This window comes from Crocuta crocuta, unplaced genomic scaffold, assembly GCF_008692635.1.
Source record: "Crocuta crocuta isolate KB4526 unplaced genomic scaffold, BGI_CrCroc_1.0 scaffold448, whole genome shotgun sequence".
Lineage (NCBI taxonomy): Eukaryota > Metazoa > Chordata > Mammalia > Carnivora > Hyaenidae > Crocuta > Crocuta crocuta.
In genome coordinates this window covers 3,228,605-3,249,838 of record NW_027532411.1, presented here as the reverse complement: position 1 = coordinate 3,249,838, position 21,234 = coordinate 3,228,605, and the positions used below count along the sequence as shown (strand labels likewise).

Sequence of the window (21,234 nt, the reverse complement as noted above, 5' to 3'; positions counted from 1 at the left end):
GTGGATGTCCAGCCTCCTCACATCAGCTCAACTGATGTTGCAGGGGTGGGGAAGTGGCCTTGATAATAGTGGACAGATCAGAAATTGTGGGCTCCCTATGTGGCTTTCTATGCCACCCAGACATCCCAAGGCATGATTTTATTTTTAAAAAAGAAAGACCTAAGGAAAAATCAGAGTAGATCACATACAGTAAAGTAAAATAGTTTCATGAAACATGGTTCAGTTTATTTATTTACTTCTCTGTGCTTGGCATGGGTTCACAGTATGAAATCTTTCTTATAATATCATGGTTAAAAATATTTGAGGGATGCCTGGGTGGCTCAGTCAGTTGAGCGTCTGACTTTGGCTCCGGTCATGATCTTGCAGTTAGTGAGTTCAGGCCCCACATCGGGCTCTGTGCTGAAACCTCAGATTCAGGAGCCTGCTTTAGATTCTGTCTGTCTCTCTCTCTGCCCCTCCCTACCTCAAAAATAAATATTTAAAAAAATTTGTTTCAGTCACCAGTTTAAACTACCCACTTATCTCTGATACCTGAATCCTCCAATTATATCTGCTGTTGTATTCTCATGAAAGACAGGAGTTAACATTTGTGCCTGAGAGCTTGTCCAAAGCCTTTCCCCACTCTGACATGGACCTATGGAAGTTAAGCATGGTTTTAATTTCTGCTGTATTTAGATTGCCTGGTCCATTGATCTTGAGTAGGAAGGAGGAGCGTTGACTGTGGCGATTACACTTAGGTTCGTCTTTATGTGAGCAGGGTTCCCTTGTAGCAAACTGTTTTTACAGAGGCGAAATCCTCTCTAAATGAGTGAGCCAGGGTGAGTGTACTTCATGTGCCTCAGAGGAGACCCTCTTCTGACACAGCTGCATGTGCTCTGAATATCTGGCTCAGATGGACTGTCCTCCAGGCTCAGCTCTGGTGGCCATGTGGTGGTTACCAGGGCTACCTCTGGACAGACTCTGGGGACAATGGAGTATTTTTTGGGTTCAGCCTTTCATGTCTCTTCTCACCAGCAGAGTGCTTTTCTCCCCACTCCCCTCGTAGTAACAGACGGCGAGCCATCTATTACTGGTCAGTTGCAGACTTTTTGGGAACAGACATGTCATCTTTTAATGCCCCTGGTTTGGAAATTTGCATTTTACCCCTGTTCTTTTTGATAGTAGTAAAGGACTTCAACCTGTATGTAGAATGTTAAGCTTTAAAATATATATAACATATAATTTATATATATCATATATAACTTATAAATATGTATTTATATATAATATATATTGTATGTAATTTATAAATATTAAATATATATTTATATAACACATATATATTTATATATAACATATAATTTATAAATACATATTTATATATAACTTTATGACTTACATATAATAAATACTTATATTTATATTATATATGTTATATATATAATATATATGTAGAGAGAGAATACCACATATAGCTGACCAAGGAGACGTAGCTGACCTAGTCTCCACAGAGCCTGACCAAAATAGTACAATCAACCATAATTGAGCTCGTGTAAATTGCCTGGGAGTGGGGGAGTGCAGCAAAAGTAGGTGAGCCCCTCAGACCCATGAGGTGTTCCTTGATGTTTTGTGGAGGGCGCTAGAGTTCTCAGATCCTGGTGTCCTCCGGGACATGGATGCACTCTATCCTAGAACAAGGCTCAGCAAACTTGTTTGGTAAAGGGCCAGTTAGTAAATATTTAGTTTTTGCAGTCCGTTTGGTGTGTCACAGCTACTCACCTTTGCCATTGTACTACAATAGCAGCGTAGAAAACATATAAATAAGCATAGCTGTATGGCAATAAAACTTATGGACACTGACATTTGAATTTCATATAATTTCAAAGATCACAAAACATCCTTTTTAGTTCCCCCCCCCCAACCATTTAAAAGTGTAAATTGCTTTTGACTCATAAGACATATGTAAACCGGCAGTGGGCTGGATTTGGCCCATGGACCCTAGTTTGCTGACCTGCCTTTGTAGGTATGTGCTGGACAGGTTCCTTTGCCCAAAGAGACATTGTTCCCTATCAACTAGCTTAACCCAAGCTTGTGCTTCTTAGGCATACATTTCTGGTACACTTGGTCTATTTTCATGTTAAAGCATTAGCAATAGCAATATGACCCCAATAGACACAATCCCATCCACTCATGCATAAATTCTTATGAGTGATCTAGGCACTTTTCTGGGCACCATAGGCTCCTCAATGAATAAGAGTTACACCTTCAGATATTCACTGTATCATCTAGATTGATTCTACCTCTGATAACATTTTCCTTGATAATAACATGTATTCATAATGTACTTCCTCCTTGTTAAGGTATTGCTATACTTATTCAGCTTTTGAAGTCCTAATGGGAGTTCTGATACCCAGAGCAGAATATTTTGCTAGGATTTCAGTTTTCATTTTTATCCTTTAGGAAGAGCTAAGCAACTATATATTGTTGATTAAAGTGCTATCATGCGTCAGTTTGGAATTGTTCATCTGAAGTCCCAGAAGAAACCTAACTTGGTGGTGTCACAGGTAAAGGAATTACTTTACTCATGTAGCACCAAGTCCAGAGGCAGGTAGTTGAGAACATAGTTTGAGCAGCTCAGTTGATGTTACAGCCATTGTGGTTCTTAGCCTCTTGGCTTTCATATTTATAGCCTGTGGTCTATAGCAATTCTAGATACCACCTCTCCATTCAAGGTGATGAGATAGTGAGAAGGATGATACAAAAATCTGTCCTCCTCTGTCACTTCCAGAGCTGCATTTTTCCACATCAAACTTCTGCTCAGGCCCCATAGGCCAGAATATGTTCACAGCTACATGTTGCTGCAAGGGAGGCTGGGAAATTGTCTTTGTGGGCACATTCCGAGAAGTTTCCAGGAGAGCTTTGGGAAGTGTTTCCCACAAAGAGCAGTCTCTTGTGATGCCCAGATTACTTGTACAGGGGAGTGCTGTGCTGAATTTGAAGCCAGAGTATGATAAGACACTTCATTAATTAAATACATTTAGAGTATCTGCTATGTGGGTATTGTATAAGAGCGGTATGAAACAAGGTCTGTGTTTTCCATAACTTTAGCAAAAGCAGGATGTATAAATGAAATTGTAAATGATCTACCTCCATTCCAATAGATAATGATGGGGATTGAAGTACATTTGTTTCATGTATTTGTTTAGCAGTGTTTATTGGATGCCAAATACATACAGCTGTTTAGTCTCTATAGGCACACAGACAAGACAATTTCTCCTCTGCAGAAGGCAGTCAGGAAAATCAGTTTCACAACAGTCCTCTGGTTCTGTGACTTAACATAACTTTGAATTATACAATTAGATTGGAAACCACTTTTATTTGCCTTTTTTGAAAAATAAAACCTGTAAGTTTTCCTATGAAGGGAATGGCAGTGAGTAGGATTCAAATGGTATCTTTCCACCATGCCTCTGCTTAGTCTATAATGATTGAGTACTTACAGTAGGCACTTGGCTAGGCACTCGGTTTGTCAAGCTTTAATGAACAGTCAGTTGCTTCAGTGGGTTCCTAGTCATCGATTAGGCTGACATGTTAATATATTCTTGCAATGCATGGTGTATATATACACGGGGTGGCTGGGGGGACATCGAGAGGGGGAGAGAGAGCAAATAAGAAAAAGCGAATTGTCAACATTGCTTAGAGAGGATATAATGGTTGCAAAATCAGTTAAAGCTTCACAGTGGAAAGAATAGATTATTTATTTTGCTGAGGGATCATCCATGAGAGTAAGGGAAGAGTATATTTTGTAAAAATCAATTCTGTCAAAGTGGAGAAGCCCAAACCTCTCAGGAACGACAAGCAGCATCTGTGTGGTGGCAGAAACCCTTGGTGCAGGATCCAGAGCAGCCCACTGGACCCTGGGAGTATTTGCACAGCAAAGCCCAAAATAAAGGAAGCTTCACCTCGAATGGGGCACAGTCCCTTGTTTCCCTACAGGGAGAGTGTGGTGTGGGTGGGGATCAGAAGACCTGGAAGCTGGGTGACTTGGCAAGTAGGATGCACCTGTTCGTGCCAGCGGAACCTACTGCCAGCACACCCCTTGGTTCTCTCGTCATCTTGAGACAAAATGCCTGGCACTTCCTCCTGGTTTGTGACTGAGCGAAGTCCCGTCATAATGGGACCTCTCAGAGGTCGGGTCCAGGCTCACTTCCAGCAATGAAACCCCTTTTCTGCTAGTCAGACTGGCCTCCCCCCANTCCTTTTTTTTTTTTTTTTTTTTTAAGAAAACATGTTTTGGTTGAAAATCACAATGAACTTATTGAAAAAACTCTCAAACTTGTGAATAAAGTATGATTGGAGGAGCACCTGGGTGGCTCGGTTAAGTGTCTGACTCTTGGTTTCAGCTTAGGTCATGATCTCCCTGTTAGTTCGAGCCCTACTTTGGGCTCTGCGCTGGCAGTGTGGAGCCTGCTTGGGATTCTCTCTCTCTCTCTCTCTCTCTCTCTCTCTCTCTCTCTCTCTCTCTCTCTCTCTCTCTCCCTCTCTCCCCCCCTCCCTCTCTCTTTCTCTCTCTCTTTCAGACTCTCTCTCTCTGCCCTTCCCCTGCTCACTTGGTTTCTCTCAAAATAAGTATCTTTGGAATCTCTCTTTCCAGTTATGGAGGCCATATGGGGGAATGAAATGAGAGGGAATGGGCTGTTTTTATTTTTAAATTCTCTTTTGTTCCAGAATATACATAGCATAAAATTTATCATTTTAATACTCTTTAAGCATATGACTTAGTAGGATTAAGTATATTCACATTGTTGTGCGACTATCCCCTGTCTGCATCTCCAGGGCTTTTTCATCCCTAAGTAGCAGTTCCCCATTCTCCTCTCCTCCAGCTCCTGGTCACCACTGATTTACTTCATCTGTGTGAATTGACTACTCTAAGTACCTCCTATAAGTGGAATCCTACAATATTTGTCCTTTTGTGACCAGATTATTTCACCTTGCATGTCTTCAAGGTTAATCCTTGTTGTAGCCTATATCAGAATTTCATTTCTTAAGACTGAAAAATCCATTGTATGACTGAAAATTCCATTGTATGTACCACATTTTCTTTCTCCATTTATCAGCGGACATTTGGGTTGTTTCCACCTATTGGCTATTGTGAATAATGTTGCTGCGAATATGGATGTACAAATAACTGTTCAAGTCCCTATTTTCAATTCTTCGGTTGAATTGCCAGATCAGGTGGTAATTTCTGTGTTGAATATTTTAAAGGAATCCCCAGCTGCTCCCAGCAGCTGCACCATCTTAGATCCCTGCTAGCAAAGCACAAGGGTACCGGCTTCTGAGGGAATGGGTTTCCACCTGAGAAAGAGCTAGTGCCTTTGCCCTGGCATCTCAAAACAATGCAAAAACCTATGCATTGGCAGTAAAAATGTCCGTTAACTTTTTTAAAGGACTACTGGTCAAATCTGTTTTTGTTTTTAATTCTTGATTTTGAAGAGCTTAGTATTAGCAACTTTAATGTGAAAATGACTGGAGCAGCCCTTGAGGGAAAGACTACAAACAGCTTCCAGTAACTGGACCGTAACTAGAAATCAGTAAGGCATGGTGTGGTCTGAAAGACGAGGGAAACAGGAAGAGGGTCTCCAAGCTGACCTGTGAGATGCTGAGCCCATTAAATTGAGTAAATAACTTGAGTGAAAACAAGAAAGGGCAGTGATGAGGACAGAAAAGAGAACTCAAACAGGGGCACCTTTTACATGATGAACAAAGAAATAGAGGTCACAGCTTGTAAAGAGGCCATTTGAAAGTTGCTTGATTTGTAAATATTAGGGACATGAAATTTCAGGGAAAAGCATAGCCTGTCAGAAATGGTTTTAAATAAATAAACCCAGGCACAAAACCTAAATCAACTACTGGGTCTGCCGGCAAGGAGGGAACAGCTATGGAGGATTAAAATATTTGTGTGAAGAAGGTGGCTACGTGTGTAGAAAGTAAAAAAACCAAAATCTGTCTCATGTTTAAGGTTCTCTTACATTTTGAATGCTAGGTATTTACCAGCAGAGAGAAGTTTCCTTTTGATTTAAGGCAGGACTGTATAAAGAGAGGAGATCGCAGGTTCGTTTAGCAGCCGAATAAATTTATTATTTTTTACGGTCTCTTTATTTTTGGGAGAGTGTGAGTGGGGGAGGGGCAGAGAGAGGGGGACAGAGAATCCTAAGCAGGCTCCATGCTGTCAGCACAAAGCCCAACGTGGGGCTCAAACTCACGAACCACAAGATTGTGACCTGAGCTGAAGTCAGATGCTCAATCGACTGAGCCACCCAGGCGCCCCTGAGCAAATGCTTCTTAAATGCCTGTTATGTGCCAGGTTTTAGACTGGGGAGAGGAGGTCATGGAGCTGACTAAGGGCCTGCCTTGAAGACCTTGCAATGGCGGTAGGCGAGGTATACAGATCAGTGATGTAGACCTGCTCACTACAGCGAGGCAGGTGAAGCACCAGGGTACTATGTGCATGGACAAAGCATAGACCAAGAAGCATGGTTCTTGGTCTGGTATCCAGAAACTCCTAGAAGGCTTTCTGAGCACCTGAACTGACACAATGGGTGAGTGGATCTAGCCTCCCAAAGGGGGAAGTAAAACGGGTAAAGTAGAACCCCTTTCTAGGAGGAGAGATAAGCATGAGCAAAGGTGAAGGAAGTGTGAGAGTCTGGTTTGGTGGCCAGCTGTTGAGAGAACAGAAAGTACTGGAATCTCCCAGCAAGTCAGTGGTATTCTGAAGCTATAAATTTCAAGGCAGCCAGGGATCAGTCTGGAGAGAAAGATTAGAGCTATATATTTTTCTTCCTCTAATGTCCAAATCCATCCTGTGCTAATCTCTCATCTCCTTTTACAAGCAAACCTTTTTTTTTAATCATGATTTTAAAATACTGAATAATCATTACAAATAGGCCATTCTTTGGAGATGGAAAAACTGTTTGATATTAACAGTAATGAGCCTCTTACTCTTACAGATTTTGGCTACTAAATTCTCTTTCTACATATACCCGAGTTGGCACTGCTGTTGGTTCTCCAGGATCTATTCAGCCTCTGCCTTCTTGAATACTAGCAATGTGGTTTGAGGAATTTAGCAGAAAGATCAGCTGTTTAATGGTGATGCTATCTCCACTGGCAGGGTTTTAGTTCATTAATAGGTATGTGGTTCACTTCCGGCTAATGGGAGAAAAAATGAAAGTTTGGAAGAGGATTAGGGGAAAGAGAACCATGACAACCAAACTGTTACTATTTCTAGATAAGAACCAGAAGCTTGTAGCTTGAGGTGCCATGAGGGGACACAGGCTTATGATCTAGGTAGTGTTGTGGATAGAAGACTGGCAAGATGAAAGAAAAATCAGAATCCTCGATGGATCCTCTACTAAGCTGGCAAATCCAAGAACTCTGAACTTGTACCATTATTGGACTTCCTTTTCTGAAAGCTAACAATTTTTCTTACTGTTTAACCTACTTTGGGTTGCTCATCTGAAGCTTGAAATCATCCATATCCTAAATGATGCTTGATCTGTGACCTTCAGTAGACAACTGCCTGACTTTTTGTGACTCTGTGCCTTGAGACTCCTCTCCCTTATCTGTGAAATGAATGCAATTATGTCTCATCAAGTATTTATGAAGATCACTTGAGATGCGGCATAAAGCCTGAGAGAGGAGGTGTGAACTAATACATGTTGAACATTTATTGTATACCATGAAATAGGCTGGTTCTTGGCTCTAGGAAGCTTAGAAGCTAGAAGAGAAATTCACAGATAATTTTCATATTGAAAGGTATAAATAAGGCCACGTGGATATGGACAGATAGGCAAGATCATTCATTCGGTATTTCAGTACTTACTGTTCTAGCCACAGTGATCTGGAATGGGGTGGGGGCAGGGGATGAGGAAGAGATTAAGGAAGGCATATCTGAAGAAGTGTTCTTAAGCCAAAACCTGACAGATGAGTAGGAGTTAGGTGAGGAATAGGGAGAACATTTCAGGCAAAGAAACATTATGTACAAAATCCGGGAAGTGTGAAAGAACTCGATGTGTTCAAGAAGTAGGAAGTGTGAAAAGGAAGTGTGTGGTCAGAGTACAGTGAATGAAGGATAATGTGGGTGATGAAGTTGGAAAGGTAGAAAGGGAACAGATAATTCAGGGCCTTGGTGGTCACGTTATTTGAATGATCTAGATATAAAATGACGCCATTGGGAAATTTTAAGCCAAGGGGTCTCACAATCTGAGCTTTACTTTTTTTTTTTTTTTTTACTGGGGTTTCAGGGCTCGGGCGAGGAAGAGCAGTTGGGCTAGTCAGCAGTGTGGCTGAGAGACGTGGCTAGTTGGGACTGGGGTGATGGCAGTGCAGATGGAGCTGCATGGATGGATTTGAGCAGCACTGTGGGTGTAGAGCTTGCTGGACCTGGTGATAGATGGAAGGGATGTGGTGAATCGTGGAGAGAGTCCTGCCAAGGATGACTCTTTGGTTTCTGTGGAACTGGAAAGGACTAGAAAAGGCATTTTTGGGGGCAGTGGTAGAAAACCCAGATTCAGTTTTGAACATGTGAAATTTGACATATCTGGGATATGCTGGAATTGGGATGCTGACTTCCAGGTGCACTTAGGTCTGAAGCTCTTAACAGGTCTATCGAGGCTGTGGTTAAAACGTGGGCATCAGCAGCAGGTTGTTGATTGTATCTGAGGGTGGGAATGGATGACTCCTGTTAAGGAGAGCATGGAGAGCAGGAAGGGAGCCCCTGCCTCACTTCTGGGAAGCCAGCCGTCATCTCTCAGGTGTCACATACTCTCTTGGAATCCTGATAAGAGGAAGCCCTGACCTGAATGGGGTGTTGAGTAAGGGAAGAATTGTAGAATTACAGCAGGTGGCTAAAAGGGAAGCATGCTGAGGGTGGCTCAGTCAGTTAAGTGTCCGACTCCTGATTTCTCGTGGTTTTTGAGATCAAGCTTCACATCAGGCTCTGTGCTGGGATTCTCTCTCTCCTTCTTTCTCTGCCCTATGCACGTGTCCTTGCCCTCATCCCCCTCCCCCGCAAAAAAACATTTAAAACCATATATATGTACATACATGTGTGTGTGTATATATGTATATATATATATGAAAAACATATAAAGGGAGACAGACATGCCAAGAATGGGAGGCAACCAAAGATATTGAGTAAAAGGTTATCAATGAAGTAGAGTCCTGAGTGGGATGGAGGAGTGAAGATTCTGGCCCTGAGTTCTCTGAGGCCTAAGAGAAAGGGATAAGGAATTTAATTAAATTTGAAGGGGTGGAGTCCCAGGGAGGTGAGAGAATTTACTACCAGAAACCCCAAAACACACACAGATGTATCGTGTGCACGTGCACATGCACACCCAGCCTCACACATGCCGGGTGGTCCATGGAGGTCATCTGTGGAAATCGTATGGCTCCTGTAACACTCACTGCTGTTTCTTGGATGAACACTGGGTACATTGAAGGGGCTCAGTAAGTATTTCTTGAACAAATAATTATGCTCAGAAAATGGGCTGTAGATTTTATTTATGGTCCTATCCATGTTAGAGGATGTGGGTAAGGCAGGAAACCATCAGAAGGCCCTGGGCTTGACTCCCTTGAACCCTCCACTTTGATCTTTCCTTCTCTTTCATGTAGCCATAATAACTCTGTTTCAAAATAACTTGTCCTTTTCTCTGCCTCTTCTGTTGGACCATAAGATCTTGGAAGGGAACATCTGTCATATATAAATCCATGTTTCCAGGATCTAACTCAGGGGATGGCACATAGTACATGCTCAGCAAATAGCTGTACAGTCAGCGCTTGCGGGGGTACTTGAGTGGATGCTTGAATAGACTCCGAGGAGGAGGGAATGAGTGCTTATCCAGATGGAGGCAGAGACAAGAAGCTGAACTGCAGAGGTTGAATTAGTTGCATGTGTGGGAGGCAGTAACGAAGTTGCCTGATTTGGTAATCTCATCTGTGATGTGGGCATTAGTAACTTGCTCAAGGTCAAACAACTTGGAACTGATGGTTTCAGGATTTGTGTTGAAGTTTTTCTGATTTGAGAGCTCGGTGTTTCCTCTACGCCATGCTCCCTCCTTCCCAGATCATTTCCCATCATTATCACACCACCTCTAAACTTGCCACTGCTTTGTTTCTTCCCTCAGAGGCCGCATGAAATACTGTCTTCATGGACGCCTTCTTTGCAGGACTTGTTTTCAATTCTATTTTTCCTCTTTCCCAGCTCTCCACTGTGGCTTGAATCCACGGGGTATTGATCACCCTGCCCGTGCCGAAGGTATTAAGCTACAGATCGAAGGTGAAGGTGTTGAATCTCAATCCATTAAAAACAAAAATTTTCAGAAGGTGCTTGACCAAAAAGGAACCCCCAAGCGACTGCCAGCAGAAGCTGAGACTGCTAAGGTAGGTAGGAATCCACTGAATTATGGAGACTGTGAAGGTGCAGCTTTGATATTTTGTGGTCCAGCCACAGGGAACGGATGGTGCTTTCACTGCTTGCCAGTGTATCTTCAATTAAACGAACACTGACTGCTTCTGGGTTCTAGGCAACAATGAAAATGTTGACTGCATCCCCTTTGGAGTGAAACTCAAACACGTTTGTGGTCCATGTCCTGTCATGAGTATGGTATAGAACGGGCTATTGAGAAGGATGCCTTGACTTAAAGGTGAAAGATGTGTTTGCCAGGCTCGCATTTATCATTTTATGAACTTAGGCATGAGTATGAGGCCTCAGATTCTCCTCCTGTAGGATGGGTATCATTAAAAACTCCCTCCACCATGGGTTGAGCAGATGAAATAATACCATACATTGGAAGGATTGTGTAAAAGGCCCAGGGCTGCATGTGCATGAGGATCTTTGGCTGACAAACACTGTTAATTAATCACTGATGTTTTATTCAGTATATACATGTATTCCAGATACTGTTTTAAGGACTCTTGATGTATTGGCTTACTGTGTCCCTGTAACGTAACAATTCTGTGAGGTAGACAATCACAAACAGAACTCCTATGAAAGATATAATTATCCTACTTCATTTTAGGATGTTAGTTCTTTTTCATTTTTAGTCTTAGATGTAGGTACATAGCATACGCTGGTAAAATGGGATTTGGAGGGTGGTGATCCTTTAGTAAGGACCACCTCTTCTAAAGGTTTTCTGCAGTGGAAGTGGCACTTGATGGATTTTTGTGTGAAATCAGTGAAGATGCTCGTGTCAAGGGCACAGTTGAAGATGTTCATGTTAGTTTGCCCCTTGGAAACTGAAGAAACTAGTTTTCATGTGGCATTCAGTTTTTCCCTTGTGCATTCTCTGCAGAGGAATTTCCTTTCAAATGTTTGCCTGAATGAATATGTGCGTGCCTTGGAAAGCAAACGTTATGGTCAGCCAAGAAAAACTTGAAGTAGAAAGGCCACTTTGCTGTCCTCTAGGAATCAACTCCCTCCCCACCCCACACGTCTTCCAAAATCAAATGTGAATGTCTCTGCCTTATCCAGTCATGAATAGCTACTATTGTTACTTCCCTTCTTTAGTGTAGATAGTTAAAACTGAGGGCCTTAAGTGCATGCCTATGTGTATTGTAGAGTTGGGAAATGATTAGCAAAGATACTGTAGATATTTTTGCACTAGACATTTTAGTGGAAAGAAATTGCATCTCCTAGGAAATTGGTCAATGGTTGAAGTTTGGTTTGTGAGGAGAGTTGGAAATAAAGTGAGCCCTGTTATATTTAAGCCTCATCAATCTCTGATGCTACACAGGCATCTTGAAAGAGCAAGGGGAAAAATGTGTGAAGGATCTTCTTTAACTGGGAAGATAAATAGCTTGAGTCAGATCTTTTTAAAAGAATGCTTAAAATATTAAAAAGCAGAGTGGAGGAAAAGAAAATTGTTGATATTTGTCTGATTTTAATTCAACTTTAAACATTCCCAGATTATCTTTTATTGGAAAACAGACCAGTAATAAAAAGTTTTATTTAAATCTGATATGATTTAATTCTGAATTATTTGGAATATGTGATATTGTAGTAATTCCTGAATTTCACGTTGTTAGCCTTTGCTTTTGCCTCTAGATCACTTTGTTTGCTTTGCTGAAAATCTACTTCACTGAGAATGAAGTAGTCTAGAATGACCCTTTCCTCAGGCATAGTCCATATATTGGAGACTAAATTCATTTGAATTATCCAGATCATCTCCAGTGAAAGGGGTTGAAGGAATTCTGAGTATTTTCACAGTGATGTCATATTTAGATGTGAACAGACTGGAAGCTTTAGTAGAGCTTAGACAAAGTATTTATTCCCTTTCTTCATGGAGGACCTGATGACAATGGTGGTTGCTGGGCAGACAGAATTAAAAGTAAGTACCATAGTGTGATTACTACAGATACTTAGTGTTACATACACCGAACCTTCTGTGCACAGTGTGAACTTGTTTCGTGCGTGTGCAAACACATTTAAATGGTTTTTGTTGCCTTTAGAGGGTTATTGGAGTTGCAAGTTTTCTTTTTTCTTGGGTAAACAATTGGATGTTGGGTAAATTGACCTACTCTAAATTAAAAAAAAAAACAACAAAAAAAACCAAAACAAAAACCAAAACCAAAAGTCTCTGGCTAGAAATGTATGCTTTTAAAGGCACTCAGTAATGCAAATTGGTACAGCTTTTCTGGAGGACAGTCTGATAGTAGTTACCAAAATTTTAAATGTGTATAACTTTCAAGCCCATAATTTCCTCTCTAGTAGCTTGTCCTAAGAAATAGTCATCCAGATGTGCAGAAATGCCTACAGGACAATGGTGGCTCTGGTGTGGTTTATAATATGAAAATGTTGGGAACAACCCAACTGTTCATTCCTAGGATGCTGGCTAACGGTACTATGTATATTCACGCCGGGAAATAGAATCCTACCTTTATATGGGTAGAGGAGACCTGTGGATTCATCTTAGTCTGTTCATACTGCTGTAACAAAACACCATAGACTGGGTGGCTTATAAACAACAGAAATTTATTTCTCACAGTTCTAGAGGCTGGGAAGTTCAAGATCAAGGTGTCCCCAGATTCATTGTCTGATGAGGCCCCACCTCCTGTTCATAGATGGCCATCATGTCACTGTGTTACATGGTGGAGAAAGAGGGACAAGGGTGCTCTCTCGAGCCTAATCCCATCTGTGAGGGCTTACGGTCATGACCTAAGCAGGTAAGAAAGGCTCCACCTCCTAATACCATCACAAAGGGGGTCAATATAGAAATGTTGGCAGAACATAGACATTCAATCTACAGCAATATTTCTGTGGGAACATGAGTGACGATATTCTAAAGTGAGGGGAGGAGAAGAACACAGTGTCTATAGCATGTCCCCATTTATGTAAAAATTTTTTTTTTCTGAATAAAGATGTCACTGATTCTGGAAGAGTTTATTCGACAGTATGAACAGCGGTTTACATCTGGAGTTGAGATTATGGGGAAAATGTTCTCTTCACTTCCGCTTTGAGGTTTTTTTGTTTTTGTGTTTTAATGATGTGCATGCTTTTAAGTGTATTGACTTCAAGTCCCTTTTCAGATTGCTCTATTAACTTGAGTAGCTCAACCATGACTTTCCTATTTGAGTCAATGTTGGGCCTTTTAGGGTGCTGTATTTCCTGCCATGGCTTCCAATTCTTGCTGGTAAGTTATTTACCAAGGAAGTAAATTCTTTGGGACTTTTTGCCTACATGTGCCTTGACTTGTGCAGACCATTTGCTGAGGTGCTTTTGTTTTTGTCTCTTATTCTCTTATCGAAATTTTTGAGATGTAGCCGCTCTGACCAGTGTTACGTTACAGTTCAGTTTGACTTTCTGTCCCTTTGCTACTAATTACGCAAATCAAATGGTTCCCCCATCCCCCCTCCCATATGCACTTTCTTGTTTGCCAGCTTCACACAGGGAACCTGGTTCCAGCTTCCCATCATGCCTGTGGGCCTTGCTACTTTGAGTCAAGCCACATTGGGTTTTGAAACCAATTCCTCCCCGTGACACCTGTTCCAGATCCCCAGCAGGCATAGTGAGCTTCGTGCCACCTCATTGCTGTGGTTTTCTGACACCTCAAAATTTCTCTTCTGTGATTTCAAGCTTAGCTTTATATCAATTTAAAAATGCATTTTGCAGTAGCTTTGAGTTCTAGAGCCTGAGGAACGGGGGAATGTAGCATGAACTTAATATACCACCTTGACTCTGGAATTTATATTACTTTCATAATCTAAAAATACATATCTTTCTCTCTACTATCCTTGAAAAAATTATCTTTTTTGCTTCTCTTAGAATGTGATTTTGGAGCTCTAATCCTCACAAGGCTAGGATTCTAGTTCCAGAAAGAGGCTGTCTGTGCAAGGAGATGCCTTGTAGCTCTTACCAAAGAGAAACCAATAGAGAACAAAGCTTACTTTAAATTAAACTTCATAATGGGGCAGCATTGAGTCTAGTTGGGGAAAAAATGGAGCCAACTGAAATGTTGGATCTGCAGAAGATATTTACCAATGTAAATTCTAAATGCTTATATGCACTTGGGACTCGAGAGAGTACACATGCTGTAGCAGGGGTGCACTTACAAGTTCACGATGAGGAAACAAGGAAGAAAAGCCCTGTTAATTTAATTTTATTTTACAGTTGGATACAGGGTAATAGATAGGAAGTATAACCTTTTTATCTCCTAGGGAGGTGCAGAAATCAAAAGGTACACTTACAGGAGAATTTACAGCCAGCACAGATGAGATCCAAGGTGGTCTTTTTAACACAGCCTCTGTTTCCCATCAATTTATTTTTATTCTTCCTCTTTTTACCATTCTAGTCATGGAGGCCCAAGGCCAACTCCTAGTCCTGCAGACCAGGTGTGCCCACATAGCAGTTTCCAAGTAAACAGCCCTATGAGAGACTAAGGTCCTTCCTGGACAGGCACCGGCCTGAGGTTTGTTCACCCTTTCCTCACAAGTAGTGAGAAGCCAGAGAGAAGGTGCACTAGTAGAGTAGAACCTGACCTGTGTTGTGAAATATGGGTGAAGCTCAAATATGCAACAGTTAGGAATGGAAGCAATGAAGTCTTAGTACCTTGAGCCAAGGTTTGGCAGCAGACCTCCTCAGGTGTGTTCAGCAGCCTTCTCCTTAGAGTCAAGATTTATGTTTTGGAAACAGGTTAGAACAATACATTGGAGCCAAGTTTATGGGATGTGAATGCTGGAATAAAGAGTGTAAATTTGTTTTCTACCTGCACTGCTCAATATGGTAGCCACTAGGCATATATGACTATTTAAATGTATTAAAACTGAATACAGTAGATCTACTTCCTTAGTCATACCAGCCAAGTTTCAAATGGGCAGTTGCCACATGTGTCTAGGGGCTACTGTTTTGGATAGCACAGACCTAGAACATCACAGAAACTTCTGTCAGCCAGCACTGCTCTGATCTGTAGAAAGCTATTGATGGGGCATGTGGGTGGCTCAGTCAGTTAAGTGTCTGACTTGTGGTTTCAGCTCAGATCATGATCTCACGGTTTATGAGATTGAAGCCCCCCATGTTGGGCATCGCGCTGACAGCATGGAGCCTACTTGGCGTTCTCTTCCTCTGTCTCTGCTCCTTCCTAGCTCATGTGCAGGGCATGTGTGTGTGCGTGCTTGTGCTCTCGCTCTCTCTCAAAATAAACTTAAAAAAAGCTATGGAAGTTCTCTGAGTATAGGAGTAAGATGAAAAAATAGTATTGTTAACATTCTCTTTGACTCTTGTCCTTGGGTCTTGGAGGACATGTGCATCAGTCATAAGAAAGGTTGAAATAGGAGTCTGTTTTGAGAGTAATGTTCCCAAATGCTCTGATGGTTGGGATTTCCACTTCCATGGCAACTTTGGCTGTGGCAAAAATCAGCCTGTCAGCAGGCAGCATCCTGGCTGCTCCCTGTTGGAATTCTGGGATGTATTCTCACCAGTGGCCTAAACACAGCAGTGGGAAATGAGAAACTTTTGGCCTTCTAGACTTGATTTTCTAGGTGCTCATAAGAAACTCCCTTTCTGTGTTCTTATGACTATAAAATTAGGGTTTCCTACAGTCCCTATTTTTTTCTTGCCAGCAATGCTAATTCACTAGAGTCTGTAAAGTGGTGCAGGGTGATAATGAAGAGTCTTGGTGGCTTTTTGAAGATGGCATTTTGACCATCCCTCATACATGTGTGACTGCCTTGTATTTTTTTCAAATAAAATATGTATCCCTGTTTAGCAGCTAAGAAAACAAAGCATTCAAATGAGTTGCCAAAACTTAGTTTCTGGCTAACAACTAGAGAAAGATGGCATTCAAATGTAAGTCAAATGACTCCAAACCCAGGATTTTATATTCCCTTGACATTAAATGTACAAATAAGTTATTTATTGGAAGAGAAGATGTAATCTATTATACTGAGAATCTAGCCAGCTAGGCAGAAAATGAGGTTAAAAAAACACTGCACGTGACCTGTATGCCTCAGAGAGAAACACAGAAAATCTTGATCTCTGTTTTATATAAGGGAGAAGCAATGCCAGGATCTATAACAGTGAATAATTTTCTGCATTTGGCTTTGGGATACATTATGTGAATCTTTGGCAGCAGATAGCCTTTTCTCATTAGGCTAATATTAGATTTAGTTTGTATTTCTTTGGCAATGAGTTAAAGGAGCTGGCCTGGAACTTGGTGCTAGAGGCAGGAGGAGGAGAAAGCCTGGTGCTTTGGATAAGCCACAGGCGGATAAATGAGAGTTGACTAGAGGTGGCTGGTGGATGTTTGTTAACTACGAGCAAGAAGCATTCATCTGGGTTTAAAACAGAAAACTGAAAGAATTTTGACTTGGGTTAAAAGGTGAAGGGTGGATTGTATTTAACCTTGATCAGTCACATTGCTCAGCTGTTTCGGAGAAGGTCTGTGGCAATTTGGGGATAGAATGATCTAATTCTTGGGTCTGTATTTCTTGGCTTGGGGAGGAAGCATGTCTCCAAAAGAAGCTGCCAATCCGATATAATGTCACCAATGATATGAAAGGACATAATGCATGGGAAATGTAATGAGCACACACTTTAAGAATTGTCAGAAGGGTCAGAACAAGAGAGACAAGCCAGAATGACTTCATGCTATATGAGTTCCAGGGCCCTGCCCCATATATACTGGGCACTTGGAAAGCTCTCAGAAGAAACTATAGCAGGTCCGTATTTGAAGAGGTAAGCATTTATCACTGAAGGCTTGAGCTCTGAAAAGTGTAAGAAGTAGGGAGTATTTGCACCATAGACTCCTGGTGTGATCCACAAAGAAGGAAATTTAGGGAGTATCTGACCACCTAATTTATAAGTAAGGTAACTGAGACTCTGGGCTTCTCCAAGATTTTGAGGCCAGTAGTGGCCCAGTTTAGTCTCAAATATACTTCTAATACATGGCCAGTGCTTTTTATTCTATTTTGCTGTCAAATTTATATGAAACAAGTTCTTGGAGATATTTGGTTAATGGCACTTTTCTGGTGTAGTAAGACTATAATGTGTGCCATTTGAAGGTACAGAATGAAAGGTGCCGTTCAGGGGAAATGGAGCCTGTAACAGCAGGTGGATCAGAACTGAGTTAGTTTCATTGGCGGGCCTCTGGAGGAGAGAGTGTTTGAGTTCTAGGGATGGCTTGTCTGATGGCTCTCTTCCCCAACACTCTTCTTTTCCAGTCTGAAACTCTAAAGATCAGTAACCCACCATGGAAGCGTTAAAGAGTCCTTAACAATCAGACCTGAGACATTTCAGGATAGTATGCAACTACATAAAGGCAATCGTACATCTTGTGCCTGAGAAAGAGACAAACATGGGTGGCACTTAGGACAATGGCGAGCATCTGCTGTAGTTGTGATGACGACTCCTAGTCCTCAGTGAGTGAGGTTGGAAAAGCTTAGAAGTATCTAAGAGCCTTGGTTAACCCAGCTGGGTAAACTCAAGAAACAGGTAAAGTAGAGCCACACATTCAAATATGAGGAGTAAGATGAACATTAGAGGGCAGTGGAAGAAAGCAAGGTTTGGCCTTTGACTACAATCATAGCTTAAGGGCTGTTGCTAGTTCCTAGGGAGGGGCATTGTAGTTTAACAAATACACATCTGATGGGGCTCCTGGATGACTCAGTCGGTTAAACGTCTGACTTTGGCTCAGTTCATGATCTCACGGCTCCTGAGTTCCAGCTGCACATCGGGCTCTGTGCCGGCAGCTCAGAGCCTGGAGCCTGCTTCAGATTCTGTGTTACCCTCTCTCTGTGCCCCTTCCCTGCTCACGCTCTTTTTCTGTCTGTCTCTCAAAAATAAACAAACATTAAAACTAAAAAAACAAGTACACATCTCTGAGCACATACAGTCTTACCACCCCCTCTATCATTCCACATACACATGCTAAAATAACTTCTTTATAAAATGCATGTTTAGTAAGATTTTTAAGTGAATCTTTGCTTTCATTGGTATCCTGCGTTATAGTTGCTGTTGAGCTATGACCACTTGAGATCAGGTGACCATTTAGAATGGGGTTTGCAAACTTATGAAGGAGCAGATGGTAAATGGCTCTGTATTTTTTTGGGGGGGGGAGTGTTGCTATCCCCATGTGACTTGGAGGAAGTAGATGAATTTCACTGAGACAGTGAAGTGGTGGACCTGTAGCTGAGTTACATGTCCCCATGTCCTCACTGCTCCATATCCCTCAGCTGTCCTCTGCCTCTGCGGGTTGCTAGGCAGCTTGGCTTCTGATGCCACACACCCAATATGATGGAGAACTGTGGGGAGGGGTGGGAGGTCAAAGGGGGACTTCAAATCATTGTAAATGATTCTCTATAATTATACAAATGAGCACAGTGTGTGTTCTATTTAGACATAAAGAATATTCCACTGTGTAAAAGATAGAAAATGCAAATGGCATATGCACTTCTGTGGTACAGAGGGAGTGTTCACCAGTATATCGTGTTCATTCATCTGCCCCTCCTACCTGTTCTGAAAGCCATGAATGTTCCGTCTCCACCCTCCTCACAGGTCCGCATCACCGTCTCCTCCGGGAACCACCTCAGGAGCCTCTTAACTGGCTTCCACCTCACTTGTTCTCCTGCAGTTCACACAGCAGTAGAAAATCAGAGGACGCCATTCACCTGCAGGGCATCCTTAATGGTTTTCCATAGCACTCAAGGAATCTCGATTTTTACTTACCATGACTGATAAGACCCTAAGATCTTTGAGCCTTGCTTGCCTTCTCAACTTTGCCACATAGTAGACTCTCTTCTGGTTGTCTGAGCTCCAGACATACTTGTCTTTCTGTTTCTTGAACATACCAAGGTCATTCTGTCTTGAGAGCATTGATACCTGTCATCCCTCCTGCCTCTATTCCCCCTTGATCATTGCATGACTGATTCCTTGTCACTTAGGTCCTAGCTCCAAGCCCAAATGTGCCTCTCTAGAGAAGCCCAACCCTAACTAAATTAGTTCCCAAGTCACGTTCTGACATCACTGTCCTTCATAGAACTTCTTCCTATCTGAAATCCTCCTGTTTGTTTTCTGTGTTTCCAGTAAAATTGAAACGCCTTGAGAGCAGTGATCTTGTCTGTCTCATTCCCTGCTTGTAACATCGGTACCTGCTATAGTGTCTAGCACATAATGAAGAATGCATTTTTGATAAATGAATCAGCTGATGTGAGACAGAAGTCTCTTGCCTCTGAGTCTTCCTGACTTTTGCCTCATAGTTACTTCATTATATTTAGCCTCTCTACAAGTGAACAGAAAGATAAATCTTGCTGCATCCTATAGTGGTTGACCACGTGAGGGGAATACTTCTCTGAATGGTGAAGGCGAGTGGGACCTCATCCACATGGTGAGCAAGGAATACTTCCATAGCCAATCAACTATTCTTCATCCTCAGAAAGTCTAGATTATCTCTAAGCCAGAGCAAATAGCCGCTTAGTAATCTCTTCTAATCCAGGGTTGGCCAAGTTAGACGGCTGGGTACTTTCACCCCCACCTGTAACTCTCTGTCCTTATCCTCAGCATAAGCATCCATTGAGTCTCCTGATTTCTACCCTATTTTCTTGAAGTCAAAGCTTGAAGGAAATGGAAAGCAACCGCTTCTCCTTAAATGATTAAGAACTTCTGACTTAAATTGAAAATCATGCCACCAAATACCAATCAATACCTAAAACATTATTTTCAGTTCTTAATGAATTAGAAATGGCTTTCAAATGTTGCTTTCACAGGTAACCTTAGGCATATACTATCATAGTCTGCTTGGGTTATAGCAATAACAAAATACACCTAGTCTATATTAGGTGGTTTAAACAGTAGATCTACACCTCTCAGAGTTATGGAGTCTGGGAAGTCCCAAGATCAAGTTGCCAGCCAATTGATTCCTTGTGAGAGTCCTCTACATGGCTTGTATATAGGAAGCCTTCGGGCTGTGTTCTCACATGGTCAGGAGAGACTGAGCTCTAGTCTTTCTTCCTCTTCTTAAAGGGACGTTAATCCTGTGTGGTTCCACCCTCATGATCTCCTCTAAAACTACCTCTCAAAGCCCCATCACCAAATGCCATCACATTGAAGTTAAGGCTTCAAGATAGGTATTGGGGAGGACACACAAACATCTGGTCCATAACATATACTAAACAGGCATTTTGGCCAAAGCCAAATGACTATTAAATCATTTCGCTAAAGTTGAATATCACCATCATGGAATGACTATCTGGCTAGCATACAAGAATAAATCTGAAATATTCATAAGAATGCCTATTTATTACAACTTAATTAAAATTATAGCGAGCAGATTTTGTTTAAAATTGGCATTGTGGTAAGTGGTAATAATTTCTCAGAGCTGTCAGTTCCTGTGGTTTTTATATTGTACATTTATGATACTGAAAATGTGCTCTCTTTCGGCTGAGGTCAGTAATGGAGCAACCTACGATTTTGTCAAGCTCTTGTCACTACAGGGTCATGCTAATGGTATTCCATGCCCCCCCCATCTTTAAGTTTCCTTCTTCTCCAATAGTAACTACTAAAAGAAGGGTTCTACTCTTGCACTTGCCATTTTGATTGAGAGTTAGGAGGCAACTTCGTTGAAACAAACCCATAAACTAAGGCTTTGGATTGTACTTGAAAAAGCTGCTTCTTAAAAATTCTCAACATGAAGCTTAATTTTGTTGCTATCCCTTGTGGTTTTCTTTCTTAAGGAATGTTTTCACAATATTCATTGTAAAGCAGGATTCTCCACT

The 21,234-nt window shown here is 41.6% G+C and overlaps 1 protein-coding gene across 3 annotated transcripts in view; it reads left to right on the top strand.

Moving 5' to 3' along the window:
* Positions 1-21,234, top strand: part of SAMD12 (sterile alpha motif domain containing 12) — a 383,850-nt gene that overhangs the window by 28,729 nt on the left and 333,887 nt on the right. For all 3 annotated transcript variants that reach the window (XM_077778942.1, XM_077778939.1, XM_077778940.1), the window contains exon 2: positions 10,235-10,413. In XM_077778942.1, the coding sequence (XP_077635068.1) occupies positions 10,235-10,413 (179 nt within the window). The remainder of the gene's footprint in view (positions 1-10,234; positions 10,414-21,234) is intronic.